The sequence below is a fragment of the Xyrauchen texanus genome, chromosome 2 (genome assembly GCF_025860055.1).
Source record: "Xyrauchen texanus isolate HMW12.3.18 chromosome 2, RBS_HiC_50CHRs, whole genome shotgun sequence".
Taxonomy (NCBI): domain Eukaryota; kingdom Metazoa; phylum Chordata; class Actinopteri; order Cypriniformes; family Catostomidae; genus Xyrauchen; species Xyrauchen texanus.
Window position 1 is genome coordinate 3367587 of NC_068277.1, and position 25534 is coordinate 3393120.

General features: G+C 40.3%; 1 protein-coding gene across 1 annotated transcript in view; it reads left to right on the plus strand.

The window, feature by feature from the left end:
* The window catches only part of LOC127617244 (solute carrier family 12 member 6-like), a 59069-nt gene that overhangs the window by 5876 nt on the left and 27659 nt on the right, over window positions 1–25534 (plus strand). The window contains exons 3-18 of the mRNA XM_052089189.1: window positions 1290–1384; window positions 7346–7474; window positions 10807–10953; window positions 13292–13346; window positions 13712–13842; window positions 17078–17319; window positions 19238–19536; window positions 20711–20872; window positions 21096–21194; window positions 21530–21587; window positions 22640–22814; window positions 22984–23102; window positions 23201–23299; window positions 23473–23592; window positions 23760–23864; window positions 24912–25080. Of these exons, the coding sequence (XP_051945149.1) occupies window positions 1290–1384; window positions 7346–7474; window positions 10807–10953; window positions 13292–13346; window positions 13712–13842; window positions 17078–17319; window positions 19238–19536; window positions 20711–20872; window positions 21096–21194; window positions 21530–21587; window positions 22640–22814; window positions 22984–23102; window positions 23201–23299; window positions 23473–23592; window positions 23760–23864; window positions 24912–25080 (2204 nt within the window). The remainder of the gene's footprint in view (window positions 1–1289; window positions 1385–7345; window positions 7475–10806; window positions 10954–13291; window positions 13347–13711; window positions 13843–17077; window positions 17320–19237; window positions 19537–20710; window positions 20873–21095; window positions 21195–21529; window positions 21588–22639; window positions 22815–22983; window positions 23103–23200; window positions 23300–23472; window positions 23593–23759; window positions 23865–24911; window positions 25081–25534) is intronic.

Genomic DNA, 25534 nt, shown 5'->3' on the forward strand with positions numbered 1-25534 from the left:
CAGAAGTCTTGGATTAAACCACTGGAGTCATGTGGATTACTTTTATGCTGCTTTTATGTGCTTTATGGACCTTCTGATTTCTGGTCACCATTCACTTGCATTGTATGGACCAACAGAGCTGAGATATTCTTCTAAAAATCTTCATTTGTGTTCTGCAGAAGAAAGAAAGCACAATCTGGGATGGCTTGAGGGTGAATAAATGGGTAAACTATCCCTTCATGCAGGAAGTGACATTTTTAGAGGGTAAACAACAGCGTCGTTGTGGTATAGTTAATCTATCTTGCTCTAGAACACGCCATCCTGTTTGATACAGAAACCGGCATGATATGAACAACATTTAACTTTGCTTTTTAGCTCTTCATCCAGATTATTGACCAGAGCATGTTTCTGAAAGTCTGCCTTATAGAAATACTGACAAAAGAAGTGATTTTTGAAAACAGTTGGAATGGTGCAAGACAGGAATGACCCTTGTGATGAGGTGTGGTGTGTGTGAAAGGGGAAGTAGGTGTAGATTGTGTGTGTCTGTGTGTAGAGGAAGTGAGAGTGTGTTTGTGCTGACTGTGGTGCTGATGGTGACATAATGTCATGTGATACAATGCTGATAGTTCCCTCCATTTCTATTACAGTTTTACTTTACAGTGCTTTATTGGCATGACAAATCACTGCACTAAAAAACAAAAGCTGCTGTGTGTAATTTCTATGGCACCAACGTCACCAAACAGAACTGCAAAAATAACTACCGGTAGATATTTACATTTTCAGAAGTAATTGTAAGTGGGTCTTGCACCTTAATGCCCCACCAAGAGCCTCAGCACACTGTCCCAGGTCAAAAGAGCCCACCCACATTTCGTGTTGCTTTAAGGTTACTATGGTATTCTGGATGGTTGCTAGGTCATGGATACAAAGTCACGAGGTAGTTGCTGAGTGGTTGTGCTCTCTTTGCAATGTTAAGATTTTTTCACCCAATTTTTCGCCTGTTTGCACGAATACATATAAAAGTCATGGCACAGCTCTCCTCACTAAGCCGGTCGATTTGAGACCTCATTCATGGGTGTAAACCACGCGGTGACGTGCCAAGTTTTGGTGGAAAAGGGATTATTGTTAGGGATTTTGAAAAATCCCTAAACGAAGGTCCGAGCAATATTTACAGCAGCACCTTGTTGAAGCGAGCACAACTAATGGCGATTATCAGAGTCCAGTCCCCTGTCGGCCATTGGTCAGACAAAAAAGGATAGTCCCTAATATATTCTCTCTCTCTCTCTCTCTCTCTCTCTCTCTCTCTCTCTCAGGTGATGGTTGTGCGAAGCTGTCAAGTGTGTACATTAATAACTCGCATGCACTAGATGACGATGATTTCTATGACAGGAATCTGGCCCTGTTTGAGGTTTGTCTTGGAATGCTCACTTTTACTCTTTTTATTTTATTTTTTTATAATAAACAATTTTCCTGCTTCTGTCAGGCCAGTAATTCAGATTATTATTTGCACCGCCAATATGCTTAAACAATATTTAGGCAGCATCATTTGATATGTGTCAAATGAAAATATAATTGTATTTTTTATTTATTTTATATTACATACAGGGTTCTACGGAGGACAGGACGGGATCTATTTGTGTTCCCTCACTATAAGTTGATCATGGTTTTACTACAGAAGCCACATTTTAACCATTATATTCGTAGTGAAACCATAGTGATGTTTTACTACAAATATCAAGGTTAAAAAAATGGTTACTGTATGGTATATACATATACTATATATAGTAATGCAGGGAAATGAAAATTATAGTAATAAAAATCATAATTTTGTGAAACACGATGGTATTTATAGTAAAACCATAGTAACCACAATAATTACCATGGTTAATCTATATTCAAACTAAATGGATACAGTATACTGTATTAAAACCATGGTTTCCACCCAAAAACCCCCAAAACAAAACAGTCATGATTACTACAATATTACTATTGACAAATTATTTCCAAACACTAGTAGTTACTCTACAATTTTTCTATAGTATAAACATAGTTAAACTATGGTATTTGTATAGTAAAACCATAATAACTACAAAATTATGATTTTTAGTTTTTTTTCCGGTATTACTATGTTTTACTAAAATATCATGGTTATAATATGGTTACTATAGTAAACCATGGTAAGTGTATTGCGAGGGAATGTAAAACTATTGCGAGGGCAAGCTAAACTTACACAAAACATATTGTGAGTGAACGCAAAACGTTTTTCAGAAAAAATAAAAATCCCGCCCTGACTTCTGTAGTGTTCCATGGTCATGGAAAACCTGGAAATGTCTTACTATTTTAAAATTGTGTTTTCCAGGCCTAAAAATGTCATGTGAATAAAGAAAACCTCAAAAGTCATGGAAACTTCTATTGTAAATACAGTATATACACAGTGGCTAGAAAAAGTATGTTTACCCTTTGGAATTAGCTGTTTTTCTGCCCTGCCATGAACACATACCTGTGTTAAATGTTTTCTGTACAGTAGACTCATGAACAGAGATGTTAACCAGTTCCAGTGAGAGTACCTATAGTACTAAATCATCTCCATTTATAGACAGTTTGTGTAACTGTGGACAGATGAATATCTAATGGCCACTTCTAGAGATAGTACCTATAGTACTAAATCATCTGCATTTATAGACAGTTTGTCTAACTGTGGACAGATGAATATCTAACGGCCACTTCTAGTGAGAGTATGTATAGTACTAAATCATCTCCATTTATAGGCAGATGGACAGATGAATATATATCTTGTGGACAGATGAATATCTAACGGCCACTTCTAGTGAGAGTATCTATAGTACTAAATCATCTCCATTTATAGACAGTTTGTCTCACTGTGGACAGATGAATATCTAACGGCCACTTCTAGTGAGAGTACCTATAGTACTAAATCATCTCCATTTATAGACAGTTTGTCTAACTGTGGACAGATGAATATCTAACGGCCACTTCTAGAGAGAGTACCTATAGTACTAAATCATCTCCATTTATAGACAGTTTGTCTAACTGAGGACAGATGAATATCTAACGGCCACTTCTAGAGAGAATACCTATAGTACTAAATCATCTCCATTTATAGACAGTTTGTCTCACTGTGGACAGATGAATATCTAACGGCCACTTCTAGAGATAGTACCTATAGTACTAAATCATCTCCATTTATAGACAGTTTGTTTAACTGTGGACAGATGAATATCTAACGGCCACTACTAGAGAGAGTACCTATAGTACTAAATCATCTCCATTTATAGACAGTTTATCTAACTGTGGACAGATGAATATCTAATGGCCACTTCTAGAGAGAGTACCTATAGTACTAAATCATCTCCATTTATAGACAGTTTGTCTAACTGTGGACAGATGAATATCTAACGGCCACATCTAGAGAGAGTACCTATAGTACTAAATCATCTCCATTTGTTGACAGTTTGTCTAACTGTGGACAGATGAATATCTAACGGCCACATCTAGAGAGAGTACCTATAGTACTAAATCACCTCCATTTGTTGACAGTTTGTCTAACTGTGGACAGATGAATATCTAACGGCCACTTCTAGAGAGAGTACCTATAGTACTAAATCATCTCCATTTGTTGACAGTTTGTCTAACTGTGGACAGATGAATATCTAACGGCCACATCTAGAGAGAGTACCTATAGTACTAAATCACCTCCATTTGTTGACAGTTTGTCTAACTGTGGACAGATGAATATCTAACGGCCACTTCTAGAGAGAGTACCTATAGTACTAAATCACCTCCATTTGTTGACAGTTTGTCTAACTTTGGACAGATGAATATGTAACGGCCACTTCTAGTGAGAGTACCTATAGTACTAAATCATCTCCATTTATAGACAGTTTGTCTAACCGTGGACAGATGAATATCTAACGGCCACATCTAGAGAGAGTACCTATAGTACTAAATCACCTCCATTTGTTGACAGTTTGTCTAACTGTGGACAGATGAATATCTAACGGCCACTTCTAGAGAGAGTACCTATAGTACTAAATCATCTCCATTTGTTGACAGTTTGTCTAACTTTGGACAGATGAATATCTAACGGCCACTTCTAGTGAGAGTACATATAGTACTAAATCATCTCCATTTATAGACAGTTTGTCTAACTGTGGACAGATGAATATCTAATGGCCACTTCTAGAGAGAGTACCTATAGTACTAAATCATCTCCATTTATAGACAGTTTGTCTAACTGTGGACAGATGAATATCTAACGGCCACTTCTAGAGAGAGTACTTATAGTACTAAATCATCTCCATTTATAGACAGTTTGTCTAACTGTGGACAGATGAATATCTAACGGCCACTTCTAGAGAGAGTACCTATAGTACTAAATCATCTCCATTTATAGACAGTTTGTCTAACTGTGGACAGATGAATATCTAACGGCCACTTCTAGAGAGAGTACCTATAGTACTAAATCATCTCCATTTATAGACAGTTTGTCTAACTGTGGACAGATGAATATCTAACGGCCACTTCTAGAGAGAGTACATATAGTACTAAATCATCTCCATTTATAAACAGTTTGTCTAACTGTGGACAGATGAATATCTAACAGCCACTTCTAGTGAGAGTACCTATAGTACTAAATCATCTCCATTTATAAACAGTTTGTCTAACTGTGGACAGATGAATATCTAACGACCACTTCTAGAGAGAGTACGTATAGTACTAAATCATCTCCATTTGTTGACAGTTTGTCTAACTTTGGACAGATGAATATCTAACGGCCACTTCTAGTGAGAGTACCTATAGTACTAAATCATCTCCATTTATAGACAGTTTGTCTAACTGTGGACAGATGAATATCTAACGGCCACATCTAGAGAGAGTACCTATAGTACTAAATCACCTCCATTTGTTGACAGTTTGTCTAACTGTGGACAGATGAATATCTAACGGCCACTTCTAGAGAGAGTACCTATAGTACTAAATCATCTCCATTTGTTGACAGTTTGTCTAACTGTGGACAGATGAATATCTAACGGTCACTTCTAGAGAGAGTACCTATAGTACTAAATCACCTCCATTTGTTGACAGTTTGTCTAACTGTGGACAGATGAATATCTAACGGCCACATCTAGAGAGAGTACCTATAGTACTAAATCACCTCCATTTGTTGACAGTTTGTCTAACTGTGGACAGATGAATATCTAACGGCCACTTCTAGAGAGAGTACCTATAGTACTAAATCATCTCCATTTGTTGACAGTTTGTCTAACTTTGGACAGATGAATATCTAACGGCCACTTCTAGTGAGAGTACCTATAGTACTAAATCATCTCCATTTATAGACAGTTTGTCTAACTGTGGACAGATGAATATCTAATGGCCACTTCTAGAGAGAGTACTTATAGTACTAAATCATCTCCATTTATAGACAGTTTGTCTAACTGTGGACAGATGAATATCTAACGGCCACTTCTAGAGAGAGTACCTATAGTACTAAATCATCTCCATTTATAGACAGTTTGTCTAACTGTGGACAGATGAATATCTAACGGCCACTTATAGAGAGAGTACCTATAGCACTAAATCATCTCCATTTATAGACAGTTTGTCTAACTGTGGACAGATGAATATCTAACGGCCACTTCTAGAGAGAGTACATATAGCACTAAATCATCTCCATTTATAAACAGTTTGTCTAACTGGACAGATGAATATCTAACGGCCACTTCTAGTGAGAGTACCTATAGTACTAAATCATCTCCATTTATAAACAGTTTGTCTAACTGTGGACAGATGAATATCTAACGGCCACTTCTAGAGAGAGTACCTATAGTACTAAATCATCTCCATTTATAGACAGTTTGTCTAACTGTGGACAGATGAATATCTAACGGCCACTTCTAGAGAGAGTACCTATAGTACTAAATCATCTCCATTTATAGACAGTTTATCTAACTGTGGACAGATGAATATCTAACGGCCACTTCTAGAGAGAGTACCTATAGTACTAAATCTTCTCCATTTATAGACAGTTTGTCTAACTGTGGACAGATGAATATCTAATCTCTTCCAGATAACTTTAACCCTTTCTAGCTTTATGCAAAGCAACAATTCTTGTTGTCGTAGGTCTTCTGAGATCTCCTTTTTTATGAGTCAAAGTAGCTTTAACCCACACCTCCAATCTCGTTTCATTAACTGGATATCAGATTTGCCAACTCTTGACTCTAATTAGCTTTTGGTTGATGTCATTAGCACATTATAGTTAAAACAGTTTGTGTTTGTTCATTATTGTAACTTAGATGAAGATGAAATTGAAAGTGAAATTTATACATAAATGCAAGTAATGCCAAAGGGATTGCATACTTTTTCAGTGAATCATTCTTCTTAGTCAGTTAATTTCAATGAAAGAGTTCAAACGAATCTCTAAAATAATTAATTACAAATCAGTCTGAATCAAAATAATTACATAGATCTGTATCCAAAAAGGGGGCCTGGATAGTTCAGTGAGTATTGACGATGACTATCACACCTGGAGTCGCAAGTTTGAACTCATGGTGTGCTGAGTGACTCTAGTCAGGTCTCCTAAGTAAACAAATTGGTCCCGGTTGCTAGGGAGGGTAGAGTCACATGGGGTAACCTACTTGTGGTGGTGATTAGTGGTTCTCTCAATGGGGCGTGTGGTGAGTTGTGTGTGGATCGTGGAGAGTAGCATGAGTCTCCACATGCTGTGAGTCTCCGCAGTGTCATGCACAACGAGTCACATGATAAGATGTGCGGATTGCACAAGTGAGGTGAGTAACAGCGCCACCACGAGGACCTACTAATTAGTGGGAATTGGGCATTCCAAATTGGGGAGAAAAGGGGATAAAAAGAAATAAAAAGAATCTGTATCCAGTAACTGGTAATACCTGGAAAGGCCATTGAAAAGTCTTGGAAATTCTTTGGTCAAAAAGTGTGGGAACCCTGCAACTTGCCCAAAAAGCTTAAACCAGCCTATGGTGTTTTGCTGGTCTTCATCTAGTTTAAGATGGTTTAGCTAGTCGCTCAGCCTTGCCAAGCTCATCTTCAGCTTTTTTTCAGCTCTTTAAAACCCATCAAAACACACAAGTTCAACCTAGTTAAGCTCTCATTTACATTTCTCTTTAAAAAATATGCTGTTATATAACTCAATTACAGCTATACAAATAAACACACATTTGCTGGAAAATGATACAGCACATGGTGCAAAACCATACTGACTTGTTTATCATTACAACACATTTTAACTGATTATTTTCACATGTTTCCTTTGAGGAATTAAGGATCTGTCATTTTAATATTTAAGAAAATCTCTCTCTCTGTCTCTCTGTAGGAAGAGATGGACACTCGTCCTAAAGTGTCATCTCTACTCAATCATCTGGCGAACTACACAAACCTCACACAGGGTGCTAAAGAACACGAGGAGGCGGAGAGCATCGGCGAGAAACGCAAATCCGGCAAGGTAACACACGCACACTAGTCAAGTCATTTTTATTTGTATAGTGCTTTTCACAACACACATCCATTCAAAGCAGCTTTGCAGAAAATCCTGCATTAACAGAAAATAAAAGTCTTAGAGTCATCATTGTGTAGTTTGATTAAATATGATGAGCCGAATGCGACTGTGGTAAGTAACAAAAAACTCCATAAGATTGGGAGAACCAGACTCACTGTGAGGGCCAGTTCCCCTCTGACTAACCCCACCCTAACCCTAAACCAGACTAACTGTGGGGGCCAGTTCCCCTCTGACTAACCCCACCCTAACCCTAAACCAGACTCACTGTGGGGGCCAGTTCCCCTCTGACTAACCCCACCCTAACCCTAAACCAGACTAACTGTGGGGGCCAGTTCCCCTCTAACTAACCCCATCCTAACCCTAAACCAGACTCACTGTGGGGCCCAGTTCCCCTCTGACTAACCCCACCCTAACCCTAAACCAGACTCACTGTAGGGGCCAGTTCCCCTCTGACTAACCCCACCCTAACCCTAAACCAGACTCACTGTAGGGGCCAGTTCCCCTCTGACTAACCCCACCCTAACCCTAAACCAGACTCACTGTAGGGGCCAGTTCCCCTCTGACAAACCCCACCCTAACCCTAAACCAGACTCACTGTTGTGGCCAGTTCCCCTCTGACTAACCCCACCCTAACCCTAAACCAGACTCACTGTTGGGGCCAGTTTCCCTCTGACCAACCCCACCCTAACCCTAAACCAGACTCACTGTGGGGGCCAGTTCCCCTCTGACCAACCCCACCCTAACCCTAAACCAGACTCACTGTGGGGGCCAGTTCCCCTCTGACTAACCCCACCCTAACCCTAAACCAGACACACTGTGGGGGCCAGTTCCCCTCTTACTAACCCCACCCTAACCCTAAACTAGACTCTCTGTTGGGGCCAGTTCCCCTCTTACTAACCCCACCCTAACCCTAAACCAGACTCACTGTGGGGGCCAGTTCCCCTCTGACCAACCCCACCCTAACCCTAAACCAGACTCACTGTGGGGGCCAGTTCCCCTCTGACCAACCCCACCCTAACCCTAAACCAGACTCACTGTGGGGGCCAGTTCCCCTCTGACTAACCCCACCCTAACCCTAAACCAGACTCACTGTGGGGGCCCGTTCCCCTCTGTCTGACCCCACCCTAACCCTAAACCAGACTCACTGTGGGGGCCAGTTCCCTCTGACTAACCCCACCCTAACCCTAAACCAGACTCACTGTGGGGGCCAGTTCCCTCTGACCAACCCCACCCTAACCCTAAACCAGACTCACTGTGGGGGCCAGTTCCCCTCTGACTAACCCCACCCTAACCCTAAACCAGACTCACTGTGGGGGCCAGTTCCCTCTGACTAACCCCACCCTAACCCTAAACCAGACTCACTGTGGGGGCCAGTTCCCTCTGACTAACCCCACCCTAACCCTAAACCAGACTCACTGTGGGGGCCAGTTCCCCTCTGACTAACCCCACCCTAACCCTAAACCAGACTCACTGTGGGGGCCAGTTCCCCTCTGTCTGACCCCACCCTAACCCTAAACCAGACTCACTGTGGGGGCCCGTTCCCCTCTGTCTGACCCCACCCTAACCCTAAACCAGACTCACTGTGGGGGCCAGTTCCCCTCTGACTAACCCCACCCTAACCCTAAACCAGACTCACTGTGGGGGCCAGTTCCCCTCTGACTAACCCCACCCTAACCCTAAACCAGACTCACTGTGGGGGCCCATTCCCCACACATCATGAATATAATGACATTATTGTGGTTTATAATTATTAAACTAAGTAAGTGTTAAGGGTCAGTGTTTAAACACAGATTTAGTTTGAATTGTAAGATTAATGACTGATATCTTTGAAGTCCATCCTGGATAAACTGCAGAAGTTCACATAGATGCAATTGTCCTTTTTTGTCTTAGCTCGATTAGAAAACCATGCAAGCTGCCTACATAGACAACATTTTAGGCAAAATGTATAGAGACTAAGACTGCTTCAAAAGTAACCAATAACATCATGCTGCCTTCTAAAATACCTTGTTTTCATCCAATTCTAAGGCAGCATCACCTAGTCATTCTGGAAATACATTAGATTAGATTAGATTAGATTCAACTTTATTGTCATTGTGCAGAGTACAAGTACAAAGACAACGAAATGCAGTTTGCGTCCAACCAGAAGTGCAAAAAAGCAGAAAAGTGCAATGTGATATTCAAGTGTAGACAGGTGGTGCATAGGCAGCACAAGAAATATATTGCAGTGTTATAAGAGCAGAATAAATATGGCTATGTAATATGAGCAGTGTATGAACAACATGTACAGATATGTGCAATGTAGTAGCAGTGACATTTAAAATAGTAGTAGAATAATATAGATATATGCAGTGTATTAGCTGAATATATAGTAAGAAAAAGTAAATATGGATAATCTGTATGAACCATATAGACAGATATGTACAGTATGTACAGCTATGTGCAGTGTGGTAACATTATAAGAGCAGTAAGAATAACTGTATGTACAGGATGAATAGTATGAAGAGTAGTAGAATATGGCTATGTATAGGACTAAATACATTGCAGCAATACTAATCAGAGCCCGACCGATATGGGATTTCCTTAAACCGATACAGATTTTAGAGGGGTAAAATTCACCGATATAGCCCAAAAAAATATTTACACCGATATGACTATGCAAAGTTGTGAGTGACATGGTTGTCAGGGACAGGATTAACTTTATATTAGTTATATTGAAAAGAGAAAATGGAGTCATTGTTTAATATCTTTCCAGTATGTATTTCACAAACTAGTTAGCAACTTACCATGAAGACACCGCTTAACTCTGCACTGTCAGCAGAGCCACTGTCAGCTCAGCTCTGTAAACAGTGAAGTCGGAGCACGCTGTGCTGGACAAACTACATTATGACACCAATTCAAGCATTGTTTTCTGCATTATATGTTCTGAAAAAAAGTTTAATATCTGCGCATATCGGAAAACATATATGCCGATACTGATATATCTGTGAAAGGTAAATATCAGCTGATAAATCGGTTGGGCACTAATACTAATACAAATGCAATAGAAATACAATACAGAACACATAAGTTAAGTGTCTCATGCTTCACAATATAGAGCGCTCCAAATCAGTTACTTGAGGGTCTATTTCAGTTAGGATGCTCCCTTTGAAGGTAGCTGCATATGTAGTCAGGAAGGCAAGTCAGCACCAGACATTTATCATAATCAATCAAATCTGAACTTTAACTGATGCTGGTTAAGCGTTGATGTATTTCTCCAGTGATTGTGTGTGTGTTGTCAGTCTCCTCAGATGGGCACATTTATGGGTGTGTATCTGCCGTGTCTTCAGAACATATTTGGAGTGATTCTGTTCCTCAGACTCACGTGGGTCGTCGGTACCGCTGGAGTTCTGCAGGCGCTGTGTATCGTCTTTATATGCTGCTGCTGTGTGAGTTACACGCACACACACACACACACACACACACACACTGTATACACACACACACACACACACACACACACACACACACACATACACACTGTATACACACACACACACACACACACACACATACATACACACAGTATACACACACACACACACATACACACTGTATACACACACACACACACACACACACACACACACAGTATACACACACACACACACATACACACTGTATGTGTTTGGCCACACTCTCTCTAGTTGACTTTAATTAGTCTACTAACAATGTCCATCAATGTATGTACATACATCACAGGAGATTTACATTTGAAGTCAGAAGTTTACATACACTTAGGTTGAATTCTTTAAAACAAATTTTTTAACTACTCCACAGATTTAATATTAGCAAACTATAGTTTTGGCAAGTCGTTTAGGACATCTACTTTGTGCATGACACGAGTATTTTTTCCAACAATGGTTTACAGACCGATTGTTTCACTTTTAATTGACTATAATCACAATTCCAGTGGGTCAGAAGTTTACATACACTGAGTTAACTGTGACTTTAAGCAGCTTGAAAAATTCCAGAAAATGTAATCAAGCCTTAAGAAAATTAGCCAATTAGCTTCTGATAGGAGGTTTACTGAATTAGAGGTGTACCTGTGGATGCATTTTAAGGCCTTCAAACTCAGTGTCTCTTTGCTTGACATCATGAGAAAATCAAAAGAAATCAGTCAAGAAAAAAAAACTTTTGGACCTCCACAATTCTCCACAATCCTCCTTGGGAGCAATTTCCAAACACCTGAAGGCACCACGTTCATCTGTTCAAACAATAATACTCAAGTATAAACACCATGTGACCACGCAGCCACATACCACTCAGGAAGGAGACGCATTCTGTCTTCTAGAGATGAATGTAGTTTGTGTGAAAAGTGTAAATCAATCCCAGAACAACAGCAAAGGACCTTGTGAAGATGCTGGAGGAAACAGGTGGACGAGTATCTAGATCCACAGCAAAACCAGTCCTATATGGACATAACCTGAAAGGCTGATCAGCAAGGAAGAAGCCGCTGCTCCAAAACCACCATAAAAAAAGCCAGAATACAGTTTGCAAGTGCACATGGGGACAAAGATCTGACTTTTGGAGAAATGTCCTCTGATCTGATGAAACACATATTGAACTGTTTGGTCATAATGACCATCGTTATGTTTGGAGGAAAAAGGGTGAGCTTGCAAGCCGAAGAACCCCACCACAACTGTGAAGCATGGGGGGGTGCAGCATCATGTTGTGGGGGTGCTGCAGGAGGGACTGGTGCACTTCACTAAATAGATGATGACATCATGAGGAAGGAACATTGTGTGGATATATTAAAGAAACATCTCAAGACATCAGACATGAAGTTAAAGTTCATCACAAATGGGTCTTCCAAATGGACAATGACCCCAAGCACTCCTCCAGAGTTGTGGCAAAATAAGGACAACAAATTCAAGATATCAGAGCGGCATCACAAAGTCCTGACCTCAGTCTGATTGAACATTTGTGGTCAGAACTGAAAAGCGTGTGTGATTAAGGAGTGCTACAATCCTGACTCAGTTACACCAGTTCTGTCTGGAGGAATGGGACAAAATTCCAGCAACTGATTGTGAGAAGCTTCTGGAAGGATCCCCAAAACATTTGACCCAATTAAACAATTTAAAGGCAACGCCACCAAATACTAAAAGTGTATGTAAACTTCTGACCCACTGGGAATGTGATGAAAGAAATAAAAGCTGAAATAAATAATTCTCTACTATTACTCTGATATTTCACATTCTTAAAATAAATTTGTGATCCGAACTGACCTAAGACAGGGAATGTTTTCTACCATTAAATGCCATGAGAGTTTAAATGTCTTTGGCTAAAGTGTTTGTAAACTGTTTTATCTTTAATAGATTTCTGTGATGGATATTATATTTTTATCACTTTTGAGGCGAATTTCAAAGCGAACATTTGAGTCATCCTAAATACACACAATTTAATAATATTTTCACACATTTTGCGTAATTTATAAAAATTAGAGCATTTGTTTTGTTTTCTTCAAACATCGCATATCTCATATTTCATCTCAAGCGTGTTCTTCTCTCTTTAAAATATACTAACTTTTAAAATAAAACTTTATTAGGGGTAAAATTGTTTGGTGTGGTGGATATGATGCCACAAATGTGGGATATCTGTAATTTCTGAAAACTAAAAAAATATATATATATATTCTCAGTAGATATTAAACCATTTCTGTGTTCAATGTTTTTAGTGAGTTTTGTGTACATAAATGCCGTTGATAAACACACATCTTCTCAACAGACCATGTTGACTGCAATATCTATGAGTGCCATCGCTACTAATGGAGTCGTGCCAGGTATTTTCTGTGTTTTCTTTATAAAGCTGTCCGTGTAAAGTACTATTATGATGTCAGATATGTACATGCATGTCTTATGAATGTGTGTAAATGCAAATGAATTCCTGTGGTGAGACAGATTTTTATGTATGCATTATTTTTTAGTCACCTTTTTTAACTATTAAAGATTCCACATTGATATTAGTTCTGCAAATGTATAACTATATTACAAAAATGTTGATTAAAGTCAACTGCCGTAGATTTTGCCGATCTCACACTTTCACTAATATGACTTTCATAAGAGTGTTCATAGTTGAGTGTTAACATTAACATTGTGGTACTGTAGTGACTAACACACAACTGTCTTCCCGTCTCTCCTCTTCCAGCGGGTGGGTCGTACTTTATGATCTCCCGTTCTCTGGGTCCTGAGTTTGGGGGGGCCGTGGGCTCATGTTTCTATTTGGGTACGACCTTTGCTGGGTCCATGTACATCCTCGGTGCTATCGAGATTTTACTGGTGCGAGCATCTTCATCTTATTCACGTTTTCAGTTCAATTTAGTCCATTCTATGACAGAAAACTCATTCATATTCATATATTTATATATTATACATATATATAAGTTATATATAATTCTGTTATATACATATGCATTGTGTGTGTATATATATATATATATATATATATATATACACACACTCACCTAAAGGATTATTAGGAACACATACTAATACTGTGTTTGACCCCCTTTCGCCTTCAGAACTGCCTTAATTCTACGTGGCATTGATTCAACAAGGTGCTGAAAGCATTCTTTAGAAATGTTGGCCCATATTGATAGGATAGCATCTTGCAGTTGATGGAGATTTGTGGGATGCACATCCAGGGCACGAAGCTCCCATTCCACCACATCCCAAAGATGCTCTATTGGGTTGAGATATGGTGACTGTTGGGGCCATTTTAGTACAGTGAACTCATTGTCATGTTCAAGAAACCAATTTGAAATGATTCGAGCTTTGTGACATGGTGCATTATCCTGCTGGAAGTAGCCATCAGAGGATGGGTACATGGTGGCCATAAAGGGATGGACATGGTCAGAAACAATGCTCAGGTAGGCCGTGGCATTTAAACGATGCCCAATTGGCACTAAGGGGCCTAAAGTGTGCCAAGAAAACATCCCCCACACCATTACACCACCACCACCACCAGCCTGCACAGTGGTAACAAGGCATGATGGATCCATGTTCTCATTCTGTTTACGCCAAATTCTGACTCTACCATCTGAATGTCTCAACAGAAATCGAGACTCATCAGACCAGGCAACATTTTTCCAGTCTTCAACTGTCCAATTTTGGTGAGCTCTTGCAAATTGTAGCCTCTTTTTCCTATTTGTAGTGGAGATGAGTGGTACCCGGTGGGGTCTTCTGCTGTTGTAGCCCATCCGCCTCAAGGTTGTGCATGTTGTGGCTTCACAAATGCTTTGCTGCATACCTCGGTTGTAACGAGTGGTTATTTCAGGCAAAGTTGCTCTTCTATCAGCTTGAATCAGTCGGCCCATTCTCCTCTGACCTCTAGCATCAACAAGGCATTTTCAGCCCACAGGACTGCCGCATACTGGATGTTTTTCCCTTTTCACACCATTCTTTGTAAACCCTAGAAATGGTTGTGCGTGAAAATCCCAGTAACTGAGCAGATTGTGAAATACTCAGACCGGCCCGTCTGGCACCAACAACCATGCCACGCTCAAAATTGCGTAAATCACCTTTCTTTCCCATTCTGACATTCAGTTTGGAGTTCAGGAGATTGTCTTGACCAGGACCACACCCCTAAATGCATTGAAGCAACTGCCATGTGATTGGTTGATTAGATAATTGCATTAATGAGAAATTGAACAGGTGTTCCTAATACAGGTGAAACTCGAAAAATTAGAATATCGTGCAAAAGTTCATTAATTTCAGTAATTCAACTTAAAAGGTGAAACTAATATATTATATAGACTCATTACAAGCAAAGAAAGATATTTCAAGCCTTTATTTGATATAATTTTGATGATTATGGCTTACAGCTTATGAAAACCCCAAATTCAGAATCTCAGAAAATTAGAATATTGTGAAAAGGTTCGGTATTGTAGGCTCAAAGTGTCACACTCTAATCAGCTAAACACCTGCAAAGGGTTCCTGAGCCTTTAAATGGTCTCTCAGTCTGGTTCAGTTGAATTCACAATCATGGGGAAGACTGCTGACCTGACAGTTGTGCAGAAAACCATCATTGACACCCTCCACAAGGAGGGAAAGCCTCAAAAGGTAATTGCAAAAGAAGTTGGATGTTCTCAAAGTGCTGTATCAAAGCACATTAATAGAAAGTTAAGTGGAAGGGAAAAGTGTGGAAGAAAAAGGTGCACAAGCAGCAGGGATGACCGTAGCCTGGAGAGGATTGTCAGGAAAAGGCCATTCAAATGTGTGGGGAGCTTCACAAGGAGTGGACTGAGGCTGGAGTTACTGCATCAAGAGCCACCACACACAGACGGGTCCTGGACATGGGCTTCAAATGTCAAACGTCTTACCTGGGCTGAAGAAAAAAAGAACTGGTCTGTTGCTCAGTGGTCCAAAGTCCTCTTTTCTGATGAGAGCAAATTTTGCATCTCATTTGGAAACCAAGGTCCCAGAGTCTGGAGGAAGAATGGAGAGGCACACAATCCAAGATGCTTGAAGTCCAGTGTGAAGTTTCCACAGTCTGTGTTGGTTTGGGGAGCCATGTCATCGGCTGGTGTTGGTCCACTGTGCTTTATTAAGTCCAGAGTCAACGCAGCCGTCTACCGGGACATTTTAGAGCACTTCATGCTTCCTTCAGCAGACAAGCTTTATGGAGATGCTGACTTCATTTTCCAGCAGGACTTGGCACCTGCCCACACTGCCAAAAGTACCAAAACCTGGTTCAATGACCATGGTATTACTGTGCTTGATTGGCCAGCAAACTCGCCTGACTTGAACCCCATAGAGAATCTATGGGGCATTGCTAAGAGAAAGATGAGAGGCATGAGACCAAACAATGCAGAAGAGCTGAAGGCCGCTATTGAAGCATCTTGGTCTTCCATAACACCTCAGCAGTGCCACAGGCTGATAGCATCCATGCCACGCCGCATTGAGGCAGTAATTAATGCAAAAGGGGCCCAAACCAAGTACTGAGTACATATGCATGATTATACTTTTCAGAGGGCTGACATTTCTGTATTTAAAATCCTTTTTTTTATTGATTTCATGTAATATTCTAATTTTCTGAGATTCTGAATTTGGGGTTTTCATAAGCTGTAAGCCATAATCATCAAAATTATATCAAATAAAGGCTTGAAATATCTTACTTTGCTTGTAATGAGTCTATATAATATATTAGTTTCACCTTTTAAGTTGAATTACTGAAATTAATGAACTTTTGCACGATATTCGAATTTTTCGAGTTTCACCTGTAATCCTTTAGGTGAGTGTATATATATATATATATTACCTATACAATTATTTATAACTTATAGAATTGATAAAATTATATATATTTTATAAATATATTTTTAAATAATTAAAATTGTATTATAAACAGTACTATTAATAATATTTGTAATAATCGTTATATATTCTCCATGAACTCATGTTTTGTCATTTATTATTTGAAGTTACAAAGATATTAAATGTGTTTGTTTTTTTTCAGTGTTGTTGACACATTTTTGTTTTGTTTGCTTTTTTACTCTCATCCGTATCTTTGCAGATGTACATCGCTCCCGGGGCAGCCATCTTCGTTTCTGATGATCCAGATGGCAAGGCGGCGGCCTTGTTGAATAACATGCGTGTTTACGGCTCGATCTGCTTACTGCTGATGTGTCTGCTGGTGTTTGTGGGAGTTAAATATGTCAACAAGCTAGCGTCTGTTTTTCTAGCCTGTGTGATTATTTCCATTCTCTCGATCTACACCGGAGCGCTAGTATCCGCCTTCAAGCAGCCCTCTTTCCCGTGAGTATCCACGGAGATGTTGACGTTAGTGATTGACAGTTGTAATTAAACCTAGCCTGTATAAGGAATGTGTACTCGGGAGTTAGTGGAAGATAAAAGCAGTAGTTGAACTGTTATGGTTCATATCGGCCGATATTTGGCCATATAGAGATAATCAGCATTTTGAATGAACATTCAGTAAAATAAGAGTTCATTTAAAATTGGCTTATTTATGTGTACATCTTAGTTGCTATCATTAAATTGTATTATTTATTAAATTATCAGTATCTGTTCACAGATATTTTAGTAAATAATCTTGGTATCTTTTTGATTTGGCTGATATTTGAAGCAGATCTTTTGGTTTATGTATTTTTTTCCTTTTAATCAGTAAACTCTATAATTAAACAGTGGTTGTCCAATATGCCTTTTAAATGTTTGATAGTGATATCTAGAGGGCAGGGTGGCTGATGCCTGATATAATGCCAATCTGTGCAAAATCCAAAGTTTTAAACAGGAACAACATACTGTATATATTTATGATACTGGCTAGTAATAAATCAATATATCCACCAGACCAATTAATCAGATGAGATTTCTCCATTTTGAGATTTTCATCATGATCAGCCAATAAACATGCAATAATAAACAAAAAAAAATCTAATTTGACAACATTAAATTGAATTACGTTGTAAAAATGCATATTTGAATACATATCGCCATTAAATTGGTAAATCTGTCTGTAGTTATTGGTATTAGTATGTAACGGGATTCATGGAAAGGAGGAGGCGAGAACCGGCTTGACAATATAAATAATAGTTTAATATAAAACTGAACCAAAAAGACACACAGGTGTCAGACAGCTGCCCGTAACTCTCTCTGTCCCACTGCCGTCTCCAGTCTGCCTTTATCCCTCTTAAGGGTCCGGGTGTACCGAATCACGACCCGCCCTCCGCCCTGCCACATTCCTTCCTCGTTTACTCATGATGTACACCCCCCCCCCTTTCCCTGGGGAGGGCCGTGCCTTCCGCCCCGTCTGTGGCAGGTCATCCCCGTCTACCTGGATGAGGGAAGGGACAAGGGGAGGGAAACAAAAAAAAATGTGGCACCTACACGCCGTAATGGGGATCATGCCAAATTAACAAAACATTTTAAAAATAGAAGGAAAGGCCAACACGGAGCGGCAGTGGGAGAGAGAGAGAGAGAGAAAAAAAAAGCACTTACTTGCCGGTTCTCCTATACGCCATAGCTTTGTCCTCGGCCACTCCTCCACCCTCCAACGGACAAAAGCCAAGCATCCCTGGGTGGATCGGAGGCAGTTCTCCGGCCCCTGGCAGATGGAATGCCCCGCCGCGTTTTTGATGGCCGGTAGGGGTCTCCCCCATTCCTGGCAGCGGTAACCATTCCAGGCGGTTGGATGGGAGCCCCTCCTCCCCTCATGGTCGTTGGCCGTTTCTCCGCTTCCAGGCGGCCGGGCTCCTTCGTCCTCCGGCAGATGGCTGCAGCTGCTCCTTTGGGGTGGATGGTAGTGGTGAGAACTCTACTACGGTGCATCCCTCTTCCTTCCCGGGTTTCGGCACCAGTGTAAAGGGATTATTGGAAAGGAGGAGGCAAGAACCAGCTTGACAATATAAATAATAGTTTAATATAAATCTGAAACAAAAAGACAAACACACCCAGGTGTTGGACAGCTGCCTGTAAATCTCTCTCTCTGTCGCACTGCCGTCTCCAGGCTTGATTAGCCTGATTAGGGGCCGGGTGTGCCGAATCACGACCCGGCCCCGCCCTCCGCCAAGCCACATAGTAATTGATTAATTCTTGACCATTACAGTATATCGGTTATTAGCCAAAAAATATATTAACAGTTAGCTTTCGGTATCGGCCCAGATTTCTATATCAGTGATTGACAGTGTAACTGACAAATCCGCTTCTCTTCCCGTAGTGTTTGCATGTTGGGGAACCGAAGTATCTCACAGCAAAAGCTTAACGACATGCAGTGCTCTAAAACCATGATGTTTGGTGATCCAGTGACACAAAAGGCCGTTAACGACACTGCCGTTGAGAGCTTCAACACCACAGTGGCTCCGCCCGTTACGCCTGACATGGTGGAGAAGACGACGGATCTGTGGCAGTGGTTCTGTAACAGCTCGGAGTTGAACGCGTTTTGCGATGAATATTTCATCCATAATAACGTCACAAAGATACAGGGAATACCTGGACTCGCTAGTGGTGTGATCGCAGGTAATCAGTTTCTTGCAATCACATAAACATACATGTAGGGCTGGACGATATATTGAATATTCACGATATATCCGTGATGATTTTACTGCCGATGTAAGGTTAGCAACATCGAGAATATAGATTTAAAATGGCCTTTTTATTTAGCTATTTCATTTCCTAAAGAGCATTATTAGGAATTATACATTATTATTATACATTTGTAAGCTCAATAGATTATTAAACTCCATTTTTTTTTCACCCCAATGTGGAATGCCTAATTCCCAATGCGCTCCAAGTCCTCGCGGTGGCGTAGTGACTCGCCTCAATCCGGATGGCCGAGGACGAATCTCAGTTGTGTCTGAGACCGTCAATCCCCGCATCTTGTCACGTGGCTTGTTGAGTGCGTTACCGCGCTGTGGTAGCGTGTGTGGAGTCTTCACATTATTCTCCACGGCATCCACGCACAACTCGCCACACGCCCCACTGAGAGCGAGAACCACATTATAGTGACCACGAGGAGGTTACCCCATGTGACTCTACCCTCCCTAGCAACCGGTCCAATTTGGTTGCTAAGGAGACCTGACTGGAGTCACTCAACACACCCTGAATTCAAACTCACGACTCCAGGTGTGATAGTCAGCGTCAGTACTCGCTGAGATACACAGACCCCCATTAAACTCAATGTTAACTGTACAGTATTTTAGTTTTCGCACTTAGTTTTTCATATTAGACGATAAATGGTTTGACCAGTATTTAGTTTTAATCAGTTATAGGTCCTTTTCTATCGGTTTTACCGATAAAGTCGGACACAAAGGACTTAACAGTTTTGTAAAGCAGATCAGCAGACGTTATTGATAAATAATAACGTTTTCAATGTGCTTAAAAGCAGAAATTGGTTATGCATATGCTATCGGACAATCAATCACAAAAATAGTCAGTATTGTGACCAATATCGGTCAATCTCTTATTTTGAATCTGCTTGGCAACAGTGGCTATTTGGTTGAAGTGTAGGTTCCTCTGATCCATCAGAGCAATCACCCTAAAGTCATTTCTGAGCAAATACATAAATATCGAGACATTTATTGAGTATTCTCAAAATAATTTTCTTCGCTGTATCGCCCAGCCCGACTGCACACATGCACATACAGTAAATGTCACATTCAAACATGTGTTTACTGTCACGTTCTTTCTCTAGAGAACATCTGGAGTTCTTATTCTAGTAAAGGAGATGTTTTGGAGCGCGGCTCTCATGTCTCCACACACAGGCCGACAGTGTCCAATCACTATCCATATGTATTTGCTGACATCACCACTTCCTTCACACTATTGGTTGGAATTTTCTTTCCCTCTGTCACTGGTAATCCTCTCTTTTTGTCTTTCTTTGAGCTATCAATCTAAGGCTACTGTGTTAACACTGCATAGAATAGTGAGCTTCAACTGTTATATTTAACATCTCTTTCTGGTTTCATTATTTGATCAAACTGTCTTTATTTATCTGTCTGTCTTTCTGAAGATGTCTTGTAGTGTAAATGCATGGAAGTCCATTAGATGCTCATTACATTGATCTGTCTCTCTGTCAGGAATCATGGCCGGCTCAAACAGGTCTGGAGATCTGAAGGATGCTCAGCGATCGATTCCCATCGGAACGATTCTCGCCATCCTCACCACGTCCCTCGTCTGTATCCTTACACGCATACACGGACACAACTACTGTTCATACAAAGCATATTACACGACACACACTTCTAAACATTATTGCTGTTGTAAGGAAAAAGATGTGGACCTTCCTTCTAGCTTTATAAAACATCAGCAATGTTTAATAAATAAATATGTTATTATACATGTGATAAAGTGATATAGTTGATTACCTAACTGTTGATATTTAGATATGTAGACTTTAATGCAGAGTTCAGTTGATGTGCATGCACGGTTCTGTATGGATTGACTATTTCACAATGACCTCAAAATGACCCCTTCAATCAGATGTTTATAGTTTCCTAAATATGATTGGCAGACCTTACCTCTGTGGTGCTGTTTGGAGCCTGTGTAGATGGCGTTGTGCTTCGGGACAAGTGAGTCTCTTCATTGGTTCATTTCCTTCCCTAAGTTTCTTACTCCTTTCTCTCGGTTCTTTCCTTCCTTCCTTCTTTCCTTTCCTCAGTTTCTTCTCTCAGTTCCTTCCTTCCATCCCTTGGTTCCTTCCTTCCATCAGTTCCTTCCAACAGTTCCTTCCTTCTTTCCTTTCCTCAGTTTCTTCTCGCTTTCTTCCTTTCTTCTCTCAGTTCCTTCCTTCCCTTGGTTACTTCCTTCCAACAGTTCATTCTTTCATTCCTTCTTTCCTTTCCTCGGTTTCTTCTTCCTTCTTTCCTTTCCTCAGTTTCTTCTCGCTTCCTTCCTTTCTTCTCTCAGTTCCTTCCTTCCCTTGGTTACTTCCTTCCAACAGTTCATTCTTTCATTCCTTCTTTCCTTTCCTCGGTTTCTTCTTCCTTCTTTCCTTTCCTCAGTTTCTTCTCGCTTCCTTCCTTTCTTCTCTCAGTTCCTTCCTGCCCTTGTTTCCTTCCTTCCAACCGTTCCTTCCTTCATTCCTTCTTTCCTTTCCTCAGTTTCTTCTCGCTTCCTTCCTTTCTTCTCTCAGTTCCTTCCTTCCTTCCCTTGGTTCTTTCCAACAGTTCCTTCCTTCATTCCTTCTTTCCTTTCCTCAGTTTCTTCTCGGTTCCTTCCTTTCTTCTCTCAGTTTCTTCCTTCCCTTGGTTCTTTCCTTCCAACAGTTCCTTCCTTCATTCCTTCTTTCCTTTCCTCAGTTTCTTATCGGTTACTTCCTTTCTTCTATCAGTTCCTTCCTTCATTCCTTGCTTCCTTCATTTCGTTACTTGTTTCCTTTCTTCGGTTCCTTCCTTCCCTTAATTTCTTCTTTCAGTTACTTCTTTCTTTTGGTTCCTTCTTTCCTTCCATTTTGTTATTTTTTTCATTCCTTTCTTCCATCAGTTCATTCTTTCTAACCTCCCTTTAGTTCCTCCCTTCCTTCCATACATTTGTTTCCTTCCTTCCATCAGTTCCTTCTTTCCTTAATTTCTTCCTTCAGTTCCTTCCTTTCTCGGCTTATCTTCATTTGAATCTCTTTCAGATTTGGAGACTCTGTGAAAGGAAATCTTGTTGTGGGCACTCTGTCATGGCCCTCGCCTTGGGTGATTGTGATTGGCTCCTTCTTCTCGACGTGTGGAGCTGGCCTCCAGTCACTGACAGGAGCTCCTCGTCTGCTGCAGGCCATCGCTAAAGACAACATTATTCCTTTCCTGAGGGTGAGACATGAATTCACAGTCCTCATACAGCCCAAACCATTTACCCTAGAGTCCAGACTTTGAATTGTGTTCTTGGTGTGTTTGGTTCATCTTAGACAGATGTTAATACCAGTTGTAAACAGAGCCTTGGTATTTGGCTTTGAATGGTTGTTTTAATGTGTTTCTGTAGGTGTTTGGTCATGGTAAGGCGAATGGAGAACCAACCTGGGCTCTGTTACTCACCGCTGTCCTCGCCGAACTGGGTATCCTCATTGCTTCACTGGACCTGGTTGCTCCAATACTGTCAATGTAAGATTATGTTGTGAGTTTCCAGCTGCAGCTTCAGTTGCATGTCATATATATGTGGCATCATGTAGCTCATCATTGCATGTTCTCTCTTGCTGCAGGTTTTTCTTGATGTGTTACTTGTTCGTAAATTTGGCGTGCGCTCTACAGACACTGCTCAGAACGCCAAACTGGAGACCTCGATTTTCATACTATCACTGGTAAAACATTCACCAACATTAACCTACTGTGACACACATATTTCCACTGTGAACATTTTTGTCTGAATGAAAATGATTGATATAAAAGTGATTAATTAAATGGAATCAGTTCTCATTTGTGTTGTGTGTATCAAGAATTGTCATCATCCATTATTGTCATTTCCTGTTTTCAGGACATTGTCATTCCTTGGCATGACGATCTGTCTGGCTCTGATGTTCATTTCCTCGTGGTACTACGCTATTGTTGCCATGGGGATTGCTGGAATGATATACAAGTACATTGAGTACCACGGGTATGTTGTCATGGGAACCAGAACCCTGAGTTTTGTGTGTGTGTTTGATTGTGTTAGTGTGTACTAGTAGCAGCTGTTTAGGTTTTAACTAGGGATTTTATTAGATTGAAATAGTGATGGTTGTGGCATTAACATGATTAAATGTCGTGTGTTTGTGTGTGTTTTAGAGCAGAGAAAGAGTGGGGTGATGGGATCAGGGGTTTGTCTCTCAGTGCTGCTCGATTTGCTCTGCTCAGATTGGAAGAAGGACCTCCACACACCAAAAACTGGAGGTACACACTCATTTATTTATGCACATGTGCATGTACTTGGGAGGTGTAAAACAATGAATTTTCAAACTCTGGCTGGTCTTAAGGAAGTCGTGTATAATCACACTTTTCTTAAAAAACGTTCACAGGCATTTTAATGTTCAAAAACAGTTGGACATAGCAACATGGAACAGAACAGAATGCAGGTGTCGCCAACATGTTTGTTGAACTATTTTTAACTTGACACAGTGTCTTAAAAATGCGTCATTCATGGCGTGTGATGCTTAAAATAAATTGAGATGCAACAAAATGGCCAAAGTGTGTCCTGTGTGACTAACCACTTAGTCATACACAGATTTTCACATATTACTTCATGAAACATTAACAGTAGGGATGGGACAATATATTGAATTTCGATTATTGCAAACCCATAAAAATTGACTAACCATGTTGTGGCACAACTCGATAATTAGAAATTTGCACCATTGTTTTCTGTCCATGTGTATTAATAAATAAAATGACCCGTCAAACATCATAATCTCTCTATCTCTTGATTTGTCCATTACTGCACATTTTTCTACACTGTCTACAGGGTTCACACAAGGTCCTTAAAGTACTTGAATTTAGCTTTTAGAAATGTAAGAACTGGAATACCTGGAAAATCACCTTGTTTTGATGAAAAGTGCTTGAGGTTAAAGCAGATCATTTCCTCCGTGTAATGCCGATTTCGCGTGCCATGTAAACACCTTATCCGGTGTTTATACTGGCTCATCCAATGAGTGCGCATGTAGAGTGCGCGTGTAGAGTGCGCGTGCAGAGCGAGCGTGAAGAGCGAACGTGTTGAGTGCATGCCTCTTCACGGTTTCACGTCAGAAGATAACACGGTTATTTCATATGTCATGTAAATGCAGATTTCTTGCCTTTTTAGAGAGTAATCAGTGTATGGTGTGTACAAATACAATTTTAGCAATTACCAATTAATAATATTGCGGCCACTGATATCTTGCACCTGTTAGTACATACAAAATCAGATGGTGTTTATAAATGTTGTTTCTCTCTCTCGTCTCACAGGCCTCAGCTCCTTGTCTTGCTGAAATTGGATGAAGACTCACATATTAAATCTCCACGTTTGTTGACGTTTGCGTCTCAGCTGAAAGCAGGGAAAGGTTTAACTATAGTGGGAACCGTTATACCAGGAAACTTCCTGCAGAGTTACGGCGAAGCTCTCGCTGCGGAGCAGGTACTTCCTTCTTCTTTGGTGTCACTTTCATGTGAAAAACAGCTGACAGGCCGACAACACTTATGCTGATATGAATAAGAAGGCAAATGAGACGTATACAAATTTGTTGAAATGAAAATGAATTTTACACTATACAGTATTTACTCAAGGGTCTCGTTAGATTCTGAAAGTGATACTGCTGCTAATCGACCAATGGTTACAGTTATTTGCATAATGTAAATATGTAAATATGTCTGATTTATGGGCATGGCCGATGTATATCGGTTTGTCACTACAATATAATGTGTTTTGTAATTCTTGCTTAGTGTGTTTCTAAACAATTACATGCTTCATTTTCTTTGCAAAACAAAAATTTTCTTTTCATTATAGGGAGAAATGTGAGCTGGACTTTGCTTGATAGATTTTGTGGTAGTAAATCATTGTATATTCATAATTTTTGTAACATCTGATGTAT